The following is a 19,971-nucleotide window of genomic DNA, read 5'->3' as shown; positions in this document are numbered from 1 at the left end:
GCTCACAAAACGAGAGCTTTTTAGGGCAGGAATGTGGTTTGATACAGAATACATTATGTCACAAAGGCAAAAGGTTTGACTGGTATCTCAGGGTCTGGGAAAACAACTTCTAGACACTAGGTCTCTTTCCTTCTTTTCTTTGACCCCAGAGTCTAGAGCTGGGCTTGTTAATCACTTTAAATATTTCCGAAGAGTAAGTTCACTCCTCACAGAATTTGTTACCTGACCCAAACAGGTAAGATGCTGTCTTATTCTCACTTTCATATCAATGTATTTTATAAGCAGTAAAATCCCTTTTGGAATGAGAATGAATATAGAACAGAAGGAAAATGGGACAGGAGAGGTCAACGGAAAGCAGATATTAGATAGAAAATGGTTAACAGCTTTCTATCAAAGGACAGGTAAGATTTACTATAAGGGCATTAAAATTGATAAAATAAAACACAAACACAAAAAAGCCCTAGCTTGTCAAAACTTTTTCTGTGTACAGAGAAAACAACCCTCATAAAACATCACCAATTGTATAATATTATAGTATAAAAATCTTCTATCATTTAGAAAAGTTTTGATTTTCATTTTTTAAATTAAAAAAAAATCCTCACATGAGGATATGTTCACTGATTTGAGAGAAAGAGAGAAATATTGATGTGAGACAGAGACTTTGATTAGTTGCCTCCTGAACGCACCCCAACCAGGGATCAAACTTGCAGCCTTTTGGTGTACAGGACAATGCTCCAACCACCTGAGCCACCCAGGCAAGGATGATTTTCTTGTTTATGAAAGCATAAAGCTCTGTAAGACTTTACAGAAACCCTACCATTGAATGGTTGTTTCTTAAAATTAAGTTTTAGCATTTACAGGAATATACATAAATTGTACAGGAAATGGAAGTTATTAGGAATCCCTCATTTCCCTGTGATGTTAAATAAATGAAAAGTTAATGTTATTTGAAAATAGAACAAATGTTTATATAATAGCTTGTAACTACCTAATTTTATATATACATACACATATACATAGTTTTACATAGTTCTTCATAAATTTTATGTTTAAAAATGGCCAAATATATCAATTTTGTAATTTATAATGTTTTAATGTTCTCTCCTTAACTAAGTCAACTAATTGCTGTACACTTACCAATATCAAAAATACTAAGGTAAATTTATTGTTTGAATATAACCTTTTATGTTAAATATAATATTCCTTAACCATATAGCAGAATCTGAAGTATATAGACTATGCCCATAAAAATTTCTCTAATAACTGAATCATTTTGAAGTTAGTCTAGAAGTCAAAGTTCCTGAACTGTAAGGTATCCTGTTCCTTTTCTATTTCTTTTCTCCCAAAACAAAAAGGCTTAATAAATAGCAAGTCTGTTCACTTAGGCCTTGCACTCTAATTTCAGATCTAATCACTGGTTCAAATCAAACACTCTGAAATTAACTGCTAATACATTGACGGTGCCGGAAACCACAATCTCCGAAAGAGAGGAGCCACAAGGTAAACTGAAAATAGGACAGATAGTTCAGAGGAACTCATTTTTAAACATTAACCTATTCAAGAGCATTTCAGGAAGAGAATGACCCAAACAGGTAGGATGCTACTATAACATCTGACATACCTTCTTCCTTGCTAGGTGCCCTTTGAGGTTGGGTGCTGCTTGGCTCTTCACCTTCTTGGTATTTCTGAGTAAGTCTAACAAAAAGAGCTCTCTGCACTGCAGGGAGGAGACCTGGTGCAGGCAGGGGGTCATGGCCTGTCATGTTACTGCTGCCATCACACCCACTCCCATGGTGAGATGAGTCTTGAACAATGGGAGGCTGATGCGGAGCAAACTCACCGTGCCACAACCCATCTATACACGTAACATGGAAAAAAAGACATTAACTCATCAGAAAACTCCACTACGGAGTGCCACTGTGAATTATAAGAAATTGAAGCTCTAATAATAATAGTATTTGATTAGCAAATTAGTATGTGATTATAAATATTTTTAAAAGTTATCTAAACTTCTATTGTTACAAATATTTGTTTAAATTTTAAACATATTTTAAGGTCTAAATTTTATCACACTTCAGATTTAAAACATACTTTCTTATCATAATTTTAATGAAAAATAGGACTCCAAATATTTAAAATTAGAAATGAGATATTCTGAAAGGTAAACTTACCGCTAGAGTGATTGGGTGGCTGAAAACTAGGTACAGCATGATGTGAATAGTAATTATCATAAAACTCAGCTGGGTTTTGTAGGGGCTCATAACTGGTGTTGAGCTGCATTTCACCAGAACCATGCAGGTGTGATGAGCCTGGAGCACAGTGATTTTCTCTGGGTACTTTTATCATGTGTTCTGTAAAGCCTGGGCAATGGTAAGCACCACTCATGCCTGGTGCTGACAAAGGTGCATCTGGTTGAACAAGTACTCCACCTTGGCTGTGGGAACCTACCACTCCATGTGGACCAGGTGGCAAAGGTGGGCTCTGTGGCACTGGTAGACCAGGAGGTCCTGCACATGGATGATGTCCAGGGGAGCCTGGGTGCATCACAGGACTATTGTGTCCCTGAGACATATTAGGTCCAGGACCTGGACTTGACCCAGAACTATAAACATGCTGAGGATGTGGGCTGCTTTCCTGAAATTGTGGTCCTGGTGGTGAGGCACTGCTATAAAATGCTGGTGGCCTGCAGACAGAAAGAATAATATTTCTTAGTTCAAAGAAAAGAGGCAAATAAGAACGTCACATTTCTAAATGAATATTGGTTACACGTGTTTTTCTATATCAGGATGGAATACTCTTTTTCTAAGAAGCCATTTATTCAAAATTATCTGTAACTGGAAGCGACAATATGTGGATCTTGCCTTCATTTTAGCCCATGGTTTCTTAATTGCTGTTTATTATCAGCTGTTCTACAACTTACTTGCTACTGATATTTTGAAAAATACAGGAAGAACAAAGATAAATGCATCACCCCTAATCCTGCCACCCAGAGATAAATGTTTGACTGATTCTCTTCTAGTCCTCATTGCTGTGTGGAGAGGCTTGGAAGCTGGGTTAAGGATTTTGTAGATGAAGATAATGGGAAGCAGCAGAGGGCAGGGACACAGAGGACATGGGAAGCAGCAATCGAGGTGTGTGCCACACGGCTGCTATTTCTACCTGAGCTTACTCACATGATTAACAGGAATACAAGTTTGTTTCTTAATAAGAGTTTCTAGGGGACAAAGGCATGATGTTGGACACATTTGACTCTTCTGGGCAGCTGTTATAAGGTTCAAGTGTCAAGTCCCTGGGTTCTGGCTGCCCAGCTGTGCAACCTCAGCAGATTTTCTGCTAGACTATTCTTTGGTATAGCTGAGTTTTTCTCCTGGTTCCTTTTATTTTGGACTGCATATAATACAAACTGGTCTCTGTGGTTTTGCCAGATATTCTGTATGGTACTTACTGCTCTCTAATAAACCTCATTCTGCTCAAAAATAAATAAATTTTATTGGGCAATTTCTTGAAAAAAACCCCAATAAATTTCTAGGGGGAAATTGCCACCAGTTTTGAAATTTTTAACTTACTTCTTCCCAATCTTATGTGCTAAATCCACAGTAGGTTTTACAACTATTTCAAAAAGAGATGGAATTTTCTTGAAGTCATCAGAGAGATCTGTCTGGAAATCATCTTCAGGATCAGAAAAGGGAAAGTGCTCTGGCGGAGTTGGCAGCAGCCCCACTCCTGGAGGGGGTTTGGGAAGAGGGGTTATGCCATGCTTCCTAAGTTCTTCTAACTCTCTTTCATCCTCATTTGTGGGTTCCTCTTCAGTGTTCAACACCTAAAAATAATTGGCAAAGATTACAACATTGATTTCTTTTACAAATTAAAACTGTGATTTCAGTAAACTAGTTCTTTTAATAGAAAAATGGGTCATAGACAGCTAACTCATTTTTAATAAAGAGAATGAGGTTCAAAGAGGTAAAGGATATTTCTCAAAATAAATTAACTTTTTAATGGCAGAACAAGGTTGAGAATAAAAGATTCTTAATTCCTGTCCAAAATTGCTGCTTTCCTAAAACACTGTATTAACAAAACATGAAAAAAGTCTTTGGCTTCTTAGCAGTTTTATAAAACATGATACAAGTCAAATGAGTCTGTAGAGAGACGTAACAAATAATCAAGGTACAAAAACATTACTCACTTTGTCCAAAAGTTTCTTTGTTTCTTTAGTCAAATCATCATGTGAAAATTTACACTTGTCTCCTTGGTAACATTTTGCTCCACTATGATAGAACTTGCATGGAAATTCATGTAAATAAAAATATTAAGGAATAGACCAAATACAATCAAACAAATATTTTTAAACCAAAAATACAACTATGCTGAATCAATAGGACTTTATGATTATATATTGTACTGAATTTTCTATAATCATATCAGATAATTTATTCTAAGATTAAATATTTTAGTTATGCATCAAAACATTCAAAAAATTAAAATTTCTCTAACTCTACCAAAACTAGGAAACACTTTTTGAAGACAAATATTTATAATGATTATGTACACCCTATTATTTTCCATAATAGTAAAATATTATGCAGAACAAATGAGTTTTGTAGCAAGACCTTACATCCGTGAAGAATAAGGAGCTTGATATGTCATGTTAAAGTCAACCCAACAATGTGAGCTACAGGCTGGGCTGACTTAAAGGCTAGCCTCACTCAAGGTTTTAGAAACAAACTTCTGAAGAAGACATTAAACTTAGAAGTATGGTGAAAAATATAGCATTTTCAGATGCTGTATGTTTAAAAAGAATTTCTGGATGGTTTTAGGAAATTTATTACTGTAATCATTACACTGATAAGGTCAAAAGAGCAAGATTACATGATCATCTTAGCAAGTGCAAACAGCAACTGATAAAATTCAAAATCCTCTTTTGATTTAAAAAAAGTCTTAGTAAAATAAGAATATACTTGATTTTTTAAAAAATCTATCTTAAAACTATAGCCACAAGTTAAAGCAAAAGGAAATTATAATGTGTCCTATGTCTGCCACAATCATTACTATTTAACATTATTCTAGACATGTAGCCAACATATTTAAAATAGGAGGTATAAATGATAATTTATAGATGGCATGACTGTGAGAAAAAAACATAAGGATAGATGGAAAGTTTTCAGAAAGAGTTTAATAAGGTGTCTGGTTTCTGAAGAAATATGTCAAATCTAGAAAAAATGTTACTGCTTTTTCTTCAGTTACGACAAATTTATTACAGTATTTTGATCAAGAAAGGAGGATCGTTCGCTCTACACTTATAGAGGGAATGGTCAAATAGCACCATGTGCAATAGTAGGGTGGGAGCTGAAGTGTGCACGTGGGGAAATCCAGGATCTGGTACAGGTGCCATTTTAAATCGCTTGAAGATGAGATGATGAGTTAACCATTTGGAAAAAAATTAGGTCCTTACTGTACATCATATATTAAAATAGAATGTATATGAAATAAAGATGTAAATGCTAAATAAAAATACAACCTTTACAATCATAGCTTAATCACATTTTTATAAAAATTAGGTGTAAATGTTATCTCCACTCACAAACTTTAGCACAGAAAAAAATCTGAAAGACTTTAGGCCATACTGTTAGCATAATTATTCCTGAAGAGTGAGATTAGGGGTTTTTTAAAGTTACCTTTAAAATGATCAAACATATACCAAAGTAGAGAGAATAATACAATCAGCTCCCGCATGCTGGCCATGTCAGCTCAACAATTTCATCGTCTGTCCATTTTGTGACATGGACAGATGACACCACCCCATACTCTCCTCATAACTCTCCCTCAAAAAACACATGAGTATTCAAAAGAATATTCCAAATACATTTAATCTGTGAATATCTCCATATTTATTTTAAATAGATGAGCAATATTTTTAACAATCACAACCTTAACAATATGAAACATTAATGCATCTATTTTATCTCTTTATCTATCACCCTGTCAATATACAAATTTTTCAAACTGTTTCAAAAAAAGGTCTTTTTATAATTGCTTTGTTGAGATCAGGATCGAGATGTGATCCACAAACTGCATCTGGTCAACTTATATCTCAAGTCCCTTTACTGATCCCTGTAAGTTCCCACCCCTTTTATTTTTGTATCGTTTGTTATCATTTGTTTTGTATCATTTGTATCATTTAAATTTGTAATAGGTGTTTATTAAATAAATACTCCCTATTGCATCATATCAAGAGGCATTTGATGTCTAATTGTTTCTTTTTAGTACTAAGACTGATTAGTTGGTGCAGTAGGTATTGTCGGCCCATTTCATCAATTATAAAGTTTCTCATCAACTTTCCACTTAATGATTTTAACAGCCATCAATAATCACTGCCCAAATCCATTAATTCACCAGAACTTGCAAAATGGTAGGACTGTTATGTCAGAGGGTGAACTCCTGTGTAATTCTGCCAACACTTCCCAGCTCTCCCCCACAAGGATGCCCCATTCACATTCCCAACAACGAAGTCTGAGTGTATCTATTTTTTCACAACCTTGCTAACAAAATGTGCTGTCACATTGGAGGGGGGGGGATTTTTGCAAATCTGATGGCTACAAATGGTATCTTGGGCATAGATTAAAGTGCATTTCTCTTATTATAAACAGGATTGAGCATCTTTTCCTGTGTTTTGGGCCATTTGCATTTCTCTCTGTGAATTATCTGTATCTCTTACCCCGTTTTTCTCCTCAATATTTAGAAACTCATATATCAGGCTGTTACCTCTTTGTAAGTGATATAAGTTGCAAACAACTTTTCCCATTTTATTATTTACCTTTTATTTTTCTTATGTCATATTTTTGTTATGCAAATTTAAAAATTTTATGCAGTCAAATTTTCAATCTTTTCCCTTATTGCTTCTGGATTTTAAGTCATACTTCTGTTTGGATAATAAAGGACTCCATCCATATACACCTCTTGTATTTGTATAATTTTATCTTTATATTTATATCTATGATAACAGGGATTTTTTTATTTTCCTTTTTTACATTATTTTTTGAACTTGACAAGACTATTTTAAATTTTATCTGGAAAAATAAATGTGAGAATCTACCAAATATCAAGTATGCTGGTGAGGCAGAAATAATCACAGCAAAGCAGCAGAGGTATGAGAACAAACCTACAATGGAGCCAAGCAGAAACTCTAGAAAAAAAACATGGATATAAAACATTTCATCATGATAAAAATGAGTTTCAGATTGGGGGAGAAAGGCTCCATTAGTCATTAATTGTAGTGAAAAACCAGCTAGCTATTTTGGGGGTAGGGGAGTTAACACAGACAGATATACTATATATGTATATATATTATTTTTAAAATTATTTTATTGTTGTTCAATTACAGTTGTCTACATTTTCTCCCCACCCCTCCCGAGCCAAACCCACCTCCCTCCCCTGCTTCCACCCTCCCCCTTGGTTTTTTAAAGGACTACTGTAAACATAGAGTGATATACCAGTTTGGGTTGGGGCAGGCATACACTTTAGATGTATAGATTTCCAAAGGAAGAAGTAGGGAAGAATATACAGTGATAACTAGGGGTAAGATTTGATGAGACTTTGATTTTATAATATTCAACAATGATAATTTATTACTTATGAACCTAAGTAAAAATAATTAAGTCATAAAATAAATATTTTGCCAACTACTCCGTCAGGAAGCACATGCTATTGAAATAGGTATAAGCTGAGTACATTAAATACACAGTACCTTTATTTCACAGATTTTTTTCCAAAGGGAAGTTATTTATTTCATTTCCCTAAAGAATAAAACTTAGTCTGCCCTTTTGAAGAAAAATGGTTGACTAGACTTAAGTTTATGTAATGTGTTGTTTTAAATTTAAAACCAAACTAGGCCTTCTATGTTGTACATATGATTTCTAAACCCCTCAATTATGCTTTCAAACCTCGGTATTTTGGTAAACATATTTTTAGTAAAGGATATTATGCATGTAAATGCAGTTCTCCCCTTTAGTACAATATCCTTGTAAATAAAATTTGCAGATCTCTTTCTTCTTCTCCAACTCTGCATCATGATCAAATTTACATTGATCTCCCTGTTACAAAAAGAAAAGGAAGAAAAAAGGCACAATTGACTTGAATATTCTCCATGGCATTTCATAACTGAACTATGGTTGTATCTTCAGTCTTTAAATAACGAGCTAATAATAATTCAAACAATTCCTTTGAGTTTTTGCCCAAGATGCTGGGTGTGGCTATGTGCAGAACACACAGTGCCATGGCCCCAGGGGCCTCTGCCCACTCCCCACGTCCAGCTGAGCTACTATGGGGCCTCTGGTGTGGCCATGTTTACAATGGGTCAGTAACAGTAACTACTTCCTACTGTTGTTATAAAGATTAAATCATTTAATATTAGTAAACCACTTTGAACAGTAGTTGCCACATAGTCAGCATTGTATTTATTTAAAAAATGTAATGTCAACAAATTACATTATTGTTCTAAAATATAATTAAATGAATCCTGATGTATATAGTATTTCCATTGAGATACACTTTGAAGAACTAGTTTTATTTCAACTAAATGAGAAATAAAACTAACCCCCACCAAAGGCTTAAATTTTAAAGAGTATTTTGGAAGTAAAATGATTTATGATACTGCTATACATTTACCTTAATACATCTCCCTTCCAGAAAGTATTTACAGATTTGTTTTCCTTTGTGTTCCACTGTGTGCTGATTAATAAATTCCTGAGTCATTACCTTCCATTTTTTCCCTGGTTTATTATACTGCAAGAAAAAAATGTATTTTAATGCAACATATAAAAAATAGGTATAAAATGTACAGTCAAATGGATCTGGAAAGCAGTATAAACTATTAAAAGTGGTCACAATGAGACAGTGAAGAGACACACTTCAATGATTTTCAAGCTGCTTATTGCTACTAGTGGTAGCAAACCCTATTACTACTTTAATGAGGACACATAGCTACATTAAAAAAATAAAATTATAAAAAGCTTGAAAATTAACAATAGTATTCAGTTTTCGCAAAGGAACAATAAAACATGCACTCTCATATAGTATTGGTAGGTATGCTATAAAAGACTTCAAATATCCATATTGTTTCACATTTAGGATTGTTCTAAAGCACAGGTGGCAAACACAAGACCCACGGGAGGAATCTGGCCCAGCACCTTGTCTCCACCCGGCAGCAGCACTGAGCTCTCACTTAACTTGGAGCAGTTACATTTATACAGTCCTAAAATTATATTCGGCCCTTTGAAAGCAACCTCGAGGCTGATGTGGCCCCCAGTGAAAATGAGTTTGACACCCCTGTTCTAAAGGAATTATCAGGGAGACCCACAAAAGTTTATCCATAAAAGTAACTACTGCAGAACTACTTCTGCAGTGATAAAAAAAACAAACTCCAAACAAACAAAAAACCTAGAAACATTCTACACATCTAAAACTTATCCCAATTTTATAATAAAGATAAAAAACTAAAAGAATGTATGTCCCCATATTAACAATGTATGTCTCCAGATGAATCTCTAAAAAATTAGAGATTTTTTTGCATGTGTGGTTATTTTGTATTTTTTTTTAGGAAAAAAAACTCAGAGAGGATATATTACCTTTAATTGATAAATTTAAAAGTATTACGGGAAAAAAAGTGTGTTGGAAAATCTCACAGGTCTACTTGTTTTCCTTGGCTCTCCTCAGCCCCCCACCTGACTTTGGTTGAGCATAAGAACACTGAGTCAGGACAGGGGATGGTGTTGGGCCATGGTAAGGACAGCTATTCATGGCGCCATGAAACAGCACTGTTCTTCAAGCTCCCGGGCATGCATGTGGTGGTGCGCTGTAGGAGTGCGATGACTATTTTTTCTTCTGATTTGATTCCAGTTTTCTCCTTTCCCTCAATTTACTAGAGCACTGAGAACAATGTTGTACAACCTACTGAAAATAAGAAATTGCCTCATGGCAAACACTTGGGGCAACATATGGCTAGATTTAAATCTGATCCTCAGTGCTCACAGCTGAAATATACATTCTATTATAAGAATTCTTTTAAAAAGCACAAGAAGGTCCTGGCAGGGTACCTCAGTTGGTTAGGGTGCTGTCCCAATACACCAAGGTTGTGGGTATGATCCCTGGTAAGGGCACATACAAGAACCAACCAATGAATGCATAAATAAGTGAACACCAAGTAAATGTTTCTCTCTCTCTCCTTACCTCTCTAAAAAAATCAACAAATAAAAAATTTTAAAAAATTTAAAAAGCACAAAAATACCAAGAAAACAGATAATCCTAGAGGTTCTTTTTAAAAATGTAAGTACACCTAAATTGCCCCAGGAAAGCACAATAGAATTACTTATACTATACTCTAAAAGGTCATTTAAAATGTCTTAAATCTATATAAATTTGACTTTAAAATATTTTCTATATATCGGCTCGGTTAGAACAAGTAGCTATAAATGACCAGGTCACATATGCTGTCTGTACAAAGGATCATGGCTGTAATAAAATAGACAGCCAGACAGTCACTATGCAAAGTCAGTGAGTCAACTTGAGGAATATAACTCTCAAATTAAACAGTAAAAATATTTGGTGATTATTACCAAATCCCCTGAAAAATGCACCAAGTAGTACCTATGTTTTATTAATAACTCAATCTTTCTGTCAGTCTATGTTACTTTCTAATGATATGCCTCAGTGTCTTAATAGAGGATTGTGGGGGTTTTGTTTTGTTTTTCAGTTTAGTTCTGCTTAAATGAGTATAAAGTATCTCAGAATCCGTAACTATGAGAAACCTAACTATAATCAAGGTATTCTAGAAAATCAAAGCAATTTTAACAAATAAAATTTTAGGACAATATAAAGTACCTAGAAGATCTGATCTTTTAACACCACAAAAGTCCTCTTATTAAGTAATTTCCTGGAAGAATCACAGAAGTAATTTGGTTTATCACCCTCCCTAGACAAATATGAAAAATGTAGATTAGATAAGTTAGTGACTTACCAAAAGTCACATGGCATGTTAGCAGAGTCACTTAAGAAAACACAACTCAAGAAAAAGGGAGGGAAAGGAAAAATGGAGGGAGAGAGGGAAACCCAAACCACCTACTGGGTCATTTTCATTTATTTACTCTAGAGGATGTATTATATTGGCACGAGGAACAAGAGCATTCAAGATATTTTAAAAATACATAAGGAAAGGTAAATGGAAGGATCTACCGGAAAAGCACATGTATTTACAGAAAATTTATTAGTTCCTATAAATAAAAAAATTTAAGAATCTTATGACCAATAGAATTAATGTCTTTAAAATCCATTAAAACTTGGCTTGTTCTGACTACCCTTGAGTTTTCAAGATAACTAGTGTAGATGTGCAGGCATCCCTGAATTTATATGGCCTCTGGGGCTCTTACACTCCGTGAAAAGGCTAGGATGGATCTATGCTGGCCACTCAGCATGTCCACTCGACCACAGAAGGGCCTGAACATGAGCACTGTCCTGCTTATTTCCAAGATCACAAGCAAAAATCTATCGTGACAACCCATAAACTGACATAGTCAATGACATATTTTAATCTTGAGAAGTAAAAGAAAAATAGTCTAAATCTGATGAATGCAAAAGAATTTATTCTCATTTTCCATTACAGGATAAAGAATTTTTCACTTGCAGCCCAGAGATGTAAATATCTAAAATGTTAGTGAAAGGGCCCTTAGAGTTAATTTAATACTCTATGTACTCTCATTTTACTGATTAAACAAACTGAAACTCTGAGACAGATAGCAACTTGCTTGAATAGCCATGCTTTCCTGGAAGGTCCCCCCCCGCCCCGCCCCCAGATATAGGGTATAGGTAATGCATGTAAAAGAAGGCTTACTTAGAATTCATAGAATTGTTACTTAGAATTAGTATTCATACTAATTTAGTCTAGGGAAAGCAGTACATTCTAGAGGTCTACTGGTATAGCAAGATGCACCGGCAGGTTAGAATCACCCAGAAACCCTAGGTTTGCTTCAAAGCTACTCCATGGAATGTCAAACAGGCTTCTCTATGCCTAATCTGACCAGAGCCTTTAATATGTTAACGCTGACTGAGACTCCCTAAGAGAAGCATGGCATATGCAGGGTTCCACAAATTTGTCTGGGCCTGAACTTCCTTTTTAGGCCACACCTATCAACATCTCCCTAAGTAGTATATTAAGCAGTACAACTGAAGAAATCTTTAGCCATTATCTTTAAGCCCAGAGATAAGAAAACCAAGCATTCACAAGTACAGTTTATTGCTAACCTCTTCTCTCAGTCATGGTTGTAACTGTATAACCCACCCTTGCTCTGTAAATTCAGTCACACCTCACTGGAACTATGGCAGAATACAGAAAATAGAAAGTCGCTACAGTTGAAATGTACACGTGTGAGTTCAATTCAACACATATTTTTTATGTATGGCTCATCAATTCATCTTTCCAACTATTTATATCTCCTTTTATTCTCTTCCAATGCCTTCAACTCTCGTAAGTTAATTTACCACTATCTCCCTTCTTGGTCCTGCTATTACCATTTTATTGCCATTTGCATCTGGGGAAGATGACTCTTTGGAAAGGAAAGCCTGTTAAAGAGAACTAACAGAACACACATTTTTGCTGTCAAACACATCACTTTTATTTTGAGGTGCGTTCAAATGTAATGATTTTGTTTGGAAATCACTAAATCTGCATTTCTATATTGGAGTTGTGACTAATTAAAAAATAATTATTTTTTTGAATTTATTTATACTCATTTGATCTGAACTGGGAATTTGTCATTTACTAGAAAAATAGCATTAAAATCACAATGTTCTCTTTGTAGCCAAATAGGTTAAAAGATGGAGAAGCTACTCTCCTCATTATGTATAAACTCTCAGTACCTCTTGAAAGTCATCCATTCCTGAAAACATATTGGGCCCTTTACTGGCTCTTCCCCCACGGTCTTTGCGCTTGATTTTCTTCGGCAAACCTCGTCCACGACCAACGTGAAAAGTTTTAACCCTCTGTTCAATACCTAAAAAAGTTAAAATGTAGTTCAGATATTATAGAAAAACAGCACACCTGTCAATGTATTAGTTTGTAGAAAACAGCTTATTTTAAATAGTCCATAGTGTACAGTGCATTTTTCTCCTCTAGATTCAATGAAAAAAAGTTAATTCGATCTTTACATTTTACTTCCTGGGTACTGCTTCTTCTTCTTTTGCTTCTTAAGGGATGTTAACAGCATAAGGAAGACATGGAACAAAGATGTACATGGCTGGAGAAGTTAAATCCAGTTTCATTCTTTTCAATTTTCCTCAGAATAAATAATACCAAGGCTTCTTGTTTTTTAGAGAATTAAGTATTATATTTATCTTTATGGAAGACACTATAGATATTAGTGGTTAATTTATAGCAAATTGAGTTTTTATTGATAGCTTTGGGTAGATAACACACACATATATATATATATATATACCTCCAGGTAAAATTTATATTAGTCTTTTACATTTGAAAAGTCGTTATTTAAAAGTATCTAAAAAGATACCCAAATGGCAATAATTATATATTAGGTTAGAAAGTTAAAATACAAAATGACTTTACCCAATCTGATTTTACCAAAGTCATAGTGAACTAATAAATTTTCAAATGATCTTAAACCTACAAAATAGCCAATGAATATATGAAAACATGTTTCACCCCATTAAAAGAAATTAAAATTAAAAAAATAACATACCAATTTTTACCTCAAATAATAGCATGGGTAGGGACTTGGAGAGTTTGGTATTTTCACACACTAGCAACATGTTATAAACTGGTACCTCACCTTTTTAGATATCAACTTGGTATGTGAATCAAAAATCTTCAAATGTGTGGCTATGTCTTTTTAATAAATTCTACATTTCAGAAATTATTCTTAAGAAAAATGTTTGCCGAGCTTCTGGCCAAGATGGAGGCATAGGTAGACACACTGTGCCTCCTCGCACAACCAAAAGAAGGACAAGAACAATTTAAAAACAAAAACAACCAGAACTGACAGAAAATGGAACTGTATGGAAGTCCGACGACCAGGGAGATAAAGAAGAAACATTCATCCAGACCAGTAGGAGGGGCAGAGACCGGCACCTGGGGCAGAGAGGGCTCACGGCAAGGTGGCAACCGGCAGACCCAGCGAGGTGGTGGATTGTGGAACGGGGCGGGCCAGGCTGCAGCTAGCAGACCCCACAAGGTGATGGCTGGCAGACCCTGTGGCCCCACATTCTCGCATAGATAGGCCAGGAGGAACGGTGGGGGAGCGAAGCAGAACGCACAACCCAGGGCTCCAGCTCAAGGGGGATAAAGCCTCAAACCTCTGAGTGAAAACACCTGTGGGGGTTGAGGTGGCAGCAGGAGAAACTTCCAGCCTCACAGGAGAGGTCGTTGGAGAGACCCACAGAGGCCTAGAGCGTGCACAAGCCCACCCACTCGGGAACCAGCACCAGAGGGGCCCAGTTTGTGGGTAGCGGAGGGAGTGACTGAAATCCAGCAAAGAGTGGAGCAAGTGCCACTGCTCCCTCTTGGCCCCTCCCCCATGTACAGCATCACAGCCCAGCGACCAGCGTTACCCCGCCCTGGTGAACACCTAAGGCTCCGCCCCTTTACATAACAGGTGTGCCAAGGCCAAAAAAATGGCCCAAATGAAAGAACAGATCAAAGCTCCAGAAATAATACAACTAAGCAATGAAGAGATAGCCAACCTATCAGATGCACAGTTCAAAAACACTGGTAATCAGGATGCTCACAGAACTGGCTGAATTTGGTCGCAAATGAGATGAAAAAATGAAGCCTATGCTAAGAGAAACAAAGGCAAATGTACAGGGAACCAATAGTGATGCGAAGGAAACTGGGACTCAAATCAACGGTGTGGACCAGAAGGAAGAAAGAAACATCCAACCAGAAAAGAATGAAGAAACAAGAACTTGGAAAAATGAGGAGAGGCTTAGGAACCTCCAAGACATCTTGAAATGTTCCAATATCCGAATTATAGGGGTGCCAGAAGGAGAAGAGGAAGAACAAAAAATTGAAAACTTATTTGAACAAATAATGAAGGAGAACTTCCCCAGTCTGGCAAAGGAAATAGACTTCCAGGAAGTCCAGGAAGCTCAGAGAGTCCCAAAGAAGCTGGACCCAAGGAGGAACACACCAAGGCACACCATAATTACATTACCCAAGATTAAAGAGGAGGAGAGAATCTTAGAAGCAGCAAGAGAAAAGGTCACAGTTACCTACAAAGGAGTTCCCATAAGGCTATCAGCTGATTTCTGAAAAGAGACCTTGCAGGCAAGAAGGGGCTGGAAAGAAGTATTCTAAGTCATGAAAGGCAAGGACCTCCATCCAAGATTGCTCTATCCAGCAAAGCTATCATTAAGAATGGAAGGGCAGATAAAGTGCTTCTCAGATAAGGTCAAGTTAAAGGAGTTCATCATCACCAAGTCCTTATTATACAAAATATTTAAGGGACTTATCTAAGAAAAAGAAGATAAAAAATAGGAACAGTAAAAATGTCAGCAAACTCAGTTATTAACAACCACACCTAAAACAAAAACAAAAGCAAACTAAGCAAACAACTAGAAAAGGAACAGAACCACAGAAATGAAGATCACATGGAGGATTATTAATAGGTGAGTGGGAGGGGGAGAGAGGGGGGAAAGGTACAGAGAATAAGTAGCATAAATGATAGGTGGAAAATAGACAAGGGGAGGGTAAGAATAGTATAGGAAATGTAGTAGTCAAAGAACCTATATGTATGCCCCATGGACTATAGGGGGGAATGTGGGAGGGAGGGGTTGGGCAGGATGGAGTGGAATGAAGGGGGGAAATAGGACAATTGTAATAGCATAATCAATAAATATATTTTTTTAAAAAAGAAAAATGTTTGCCAAGATGTTTTTTGAGATATGTATAAATATGCAAGGTTAATCACAGAATTTTAAAAAGCTGAGAGCAACTTAAATCTCAAATAATTACTGTATTTTTCCATGTATAATGTGCACTTTTTGCCCAAATTTTTGAGGGAAAAAGAAGGATGCACATTATACATGGGTAGTACTAATTTCTATCTATTCAAATAATTTTAATTCTTTTATTTATGCTTATGCATTAAAAGTATAATTCTAGAAAGCAGTAACAATATCTGTATGCAAAATAATACCCTGGAATTCGATAACCAGTTTGGGTGAACTTATGACAAATTTGCAATGAAAGCGGTTTCAGCCAAAGACTCAACGAAATGAAACAAAGAGCAACATGTTGTTGTCCACAGAGTAAGACAGATGATGCCGACTGTCATGCACTCGATAAGATAGGTGATGCTGACTTTGTTACCATAGGGTGAACAGTGCAGCTTTTCTCTTCACACACTTTAAGTGGGAGAAATTATTGGAAAATCCCTTGGAAAATGTCAAAACAGTTCTCATACACTGCAAGCCTTAGGCTAAAAGTCATTAAATATGCTAAAAAGTATGGCAGCAGGACTGCTGAGAGACACGTTGGACCTCCTCCCACAGGGAGTATCATCAGATTGTGAGGCAACAGGAAGAAAAGCTCCTTCAGATGCCAGATCAGAAGAAGGCAAGGCGAGGGAAACCTACAAAGTGGCTGGAAGTGGGACAGGAGGCAAAGACCAGGATTCGGGAGCACCGTCAAAATGGGATCTCTGTTTCGACCAAGATGGTACAAGAAGGTAAAAGGACTGCATGAGAAAAAACATTGATGATCTCTCAGGGACACCTAAATGGTGCTTTAACTTTATAAAGAGAGTAGGTTTGCGCCTGAGGGCATGAATGAAACTTGCCCCCAAACTTCCAGCAGCCTATGAGAATCAAGTTTTGGAATTTCATTCTTATGTGACCAGTCTTCAAAGGACTCACAACTTTGAGCTGTCCCAGATCGCCACCATGGATGAGGTCCCACTCACATTTGGTGTGCATCCAACAGAACTGTGGACATCAAAGGAGCAAAGACTATGGCTGTTAAAACAAGTGGTCAGGAGAAAAAACATTTCACTGTGGTTCAAGCCTGTCGTGCAGATGGAACAAAGCTACCAACTATGATCATCTTTAAAAGAATAATGTTTCCAAAAGAAAAGATTCCAAGTGGAGTTATTGTACATGTGCATGAAAAAGGATGGATGAACACAGAAGGCGTGAAAATCTGGTTTAACAAAGTCTGGTCATGAAGGCCTGGAGAATTACTTAAGAAACCAGCTTTGATCACTTGCTTTTGATCACTTCAAAGCCGTGTTACACAAAGTGCAAAAGCAATCTCAGCGGACTTGAAAACCCAACTTTCAGTGATGCCTGGTGGGCTGACTAGTGAACTGCAACCTCTGGATGCCCTTCAAGGCCCTAGTGAAGAAGAGTGGAAGTGGTGGCTGCAGTCAGCTGATAATGCGTTGATGCCTACAGGCAGGATCAGGAAAGCATCTGTCGCCCAGGTTTGTGACTGGATCCTGAGATCCTGGAATGGTGTCAGGAAGGAAGCGGTTGTGAAACTGTTTAAAAAATGTGGCATCAGCAATGCTATGGGTGAAAATGAGGACAGTGAAATTTACTGGGATGAGAAAAGTGACTCTTCAGAAAACATTGGTAATGCAGAAATTGAAGATGACGATACTTCTGATATTGACAGTGATGAAGAGTTCTTGGCCTTCTATGATGCGTAAATATTGTAAATTTGTTAGTGATGCATAACATTTCTTGTACCTTGTATGTGTTCTTGTGTTTTGTAATTATCTGTCACATAAAATTTGTTGTACCATAATACGTACAAAAATAAATGCTAAACTTCCTTTATAATACAAAAAACAAGTATCTAAATTTCAATAAATAAATAAATTGAATTAAAAAATTAAAAGATTTTCTTCCTGAAAGTTTGGGCTAAAAACATGGGTGTGCACACAGCAAAATGCAGCACTATCAAACAAACCTAATCAATTATTAGATAAATTATGATATATCTACTTAACTGAACAGAATGCAGGCATTAAAAGCTACTGTTAACATAAGAATGACTGAGATACAGTTCAAAGTTAAAGTAAAAAACCAAATTACCACAGTATGAGTAATTTTTTGTTTAAAATAATTGCCAGAAAAATTCTGAAAGAATGTATACCAAAAATGTTGAAGTTATTATCTCTGGATGTAGTTATTAAAATTATTTTATCTTTGATCTTTGATGGGTTATCCTTTCTACACATAGAAAAAGTTTTTTGCATTTGACCATATATTACTTGCATAATCTGGGGGAAATAAATGTCAAAAATAAAATTCAGCACTCAGTTCTTTAACAGCAAAAATAGAAAGAGCTTGAAGGAAAAATCCCAATGGGAAAGGATGAAGAGGCTTCCACATTTCTGCTATTCCCATGTGGAGCTATCTTCACACCACTGTTTGACTCCAGCAATAGAAGTATAACTACAATAGCAGATGCATAAACAAATTCATTTCTCTTTAGTTCAGCAAAGCCTAGCTTCCTACTTTTCAAAGGATTTGCTAGGAAATGAAAAGCCATAGAAATAAGCAAATTTACTTAAAATGGACTCTTTTTCTCAACGATAATTACATGATGGGTATACAGGATTTGGGTGCCCACTATTAAACTTCAGCCTCATCTTGCTCCAGTTTTCTTGAGTTAAGACACACTGACTGGACATTTCTTAAGCTTGATGACCCTTATGTGACCCACAGTTTCTATGGCAACTTGCCCTGATTTTCCAGAGACCATGTGTTATCAATATAGCAGGTAAATAGGTGATGACTAGAGAAATTTATTTAGATTATGTTCTTATTTCCAATCTTGAAGGACGTCCATAGTCCTAAGTACACTTGCATAGCAAAGGTGACCACCATATCGTAAAGCCTAACAAAAGAATAGCTTCCCAGAACTCTGTCCTTACAGGTCTAAAATATATAAAGTAATACACAGAGCAACAGAGATAACAAGAAAAGGTAGGTTATTTTTTATCTGTATACTGTATCATACAGAAGGGAAGGGGAAAACAACAAGAAAATTGTTTTACACTTTTATATACTTTTAAAATGTTAGAATATATTTCTAATTCAAATATTAAGATATATAGATCAAAATATTTGTAGATTTTCGTCCTCAGGGTCTACAAAACAAATAAAAATTCAGGAACCACAAGAATAAGTAAGTTGATCTTGAGAAAGGACTAAGGAGTTAGCCCTTAAAGGGCTTAAGTTTTCATTCCACAGCTGCCTGTTTTAATAGGGTTCTCATATTCCAAAACAGATTGACAATTTCAAACTTACCTTGCTGAATTCCTTTCATTCTTTGTTTTTTCCCTGGTTCTTTAGAAAATGATGATCCTAACGCAATATTGGAGGGTTCCTTAGCTTGTCTGTATTGTTTCAGCTGACTGGCAAAGTCTTCCTCCATTTCCTGACTGTAATTACCGAAGTTGTCATCACTGTAGTTACCGAAGTTGTCATCACTGTAGGTGCTGTACTCACCATATTCTTTACTTTTAAATTTCTTGTTATGTTGACTCTTCCTTGATGTCATGTAGCTTCCAGATATATATCCATGCTAAATGAAAATGGACAATTACTATTAGGATTTTTCAGTTACATACAGGAATTGATTAACATATGACATCTTCCCCGCCCCCCCATTGAAAATTGGGAGAAAGAAGGAGATAGTTATTAGTTTTGCCTCCTGGTTAGTACTGATCTAGAACACTATTTAAAACTAAGTTCAAAAAGTAAATGCTACTCTGATATTCTAATTTCATAATGTTCAAAGATCCTTGCTGGTATGTTTTGTTCACTTTTTGCTTTCCACGTCCCATGTCTCAACATTTGTACATACAGGATACTTAAAAATCCACATCATCATACATGAATTCCTTCCCCCAAAACAGAAAAGGTCTTTCTGAAAATAAGGAAAATTTAGTAAAAGAGCTTGGG

At 36.0% G+C, this 19,971-nt stretch overlaps 1 protein-coding gene across 3 annotated transcripts in view; it reads right to left on the bottom strand.

Moving 5' to 3' along the window:
- ZC3H6 (zinc finger CCCH-type containing 6) overlaps window positions 1-19,971 on the bottom strand; it is a 63,542-nt gene that overhangs the window by 9,820 nt on the left and 33,751 nt on the right. For 2 of the 3 annotated variants that reach the window (XM_053924052.2, XM_071221524.1), the window contains exons 4-11: window positions 19,315-19,591; window positions 12,904-13,037; window positions 8,662-8,778; window positions 7,976-8,087; window positions 4,184-4,293; window positions 3,567-3,820; window positions 2,172-2,683; window positions 1,622-1,855 (exon numbers count right to left, since the gene is read on the bottom strand). In XM_053924052.2, the coding sequence (XP_053780027.1) occupies window positions 1,622-1,855; window positions 2,172-2,683; window positions 3,567-3,820; window positions 4,184-4,293; window positions 7,976-8,087; window positions 8,662-8,778; window positions 12,904-13,037; window positions 19,315-19,591 (1,750 nt within the window). The remainder of the gene's footprint in view (window positions 1-1,621; window positions 1,856-2,171; window positions 2,684-3,566; window positions 3,821-4,183; window positions 4,294-7,975; window positions 8,088-8,661; window positions 8,779-12,903; window positions 13,038-19,314; window positions 19,592-19,971) is intronic. The other variant, XM_053924053.2, reaches the window with a different exon arrangement.

The sequence above is a fragment of the Desmodus rotundus genome, chromosome 5, assembly GCF_022682495.2.
Source record: "Desmodus rotundus isolate HL8 chromosome 5, HLdesRot8A.1, whole genome shotgun sequence".
In the NCBI taxonomy this organism is placed as follows: domain Eukaryota; kingdom Metazoa; phylum Chordata; class Mammalia; order Chiroptera; family Phyllostomidae; genus Desmodus; species Desmodus rotundus.
This window is presented reverse-complemented; position numbering and strand designations above follow the sequence as displayed.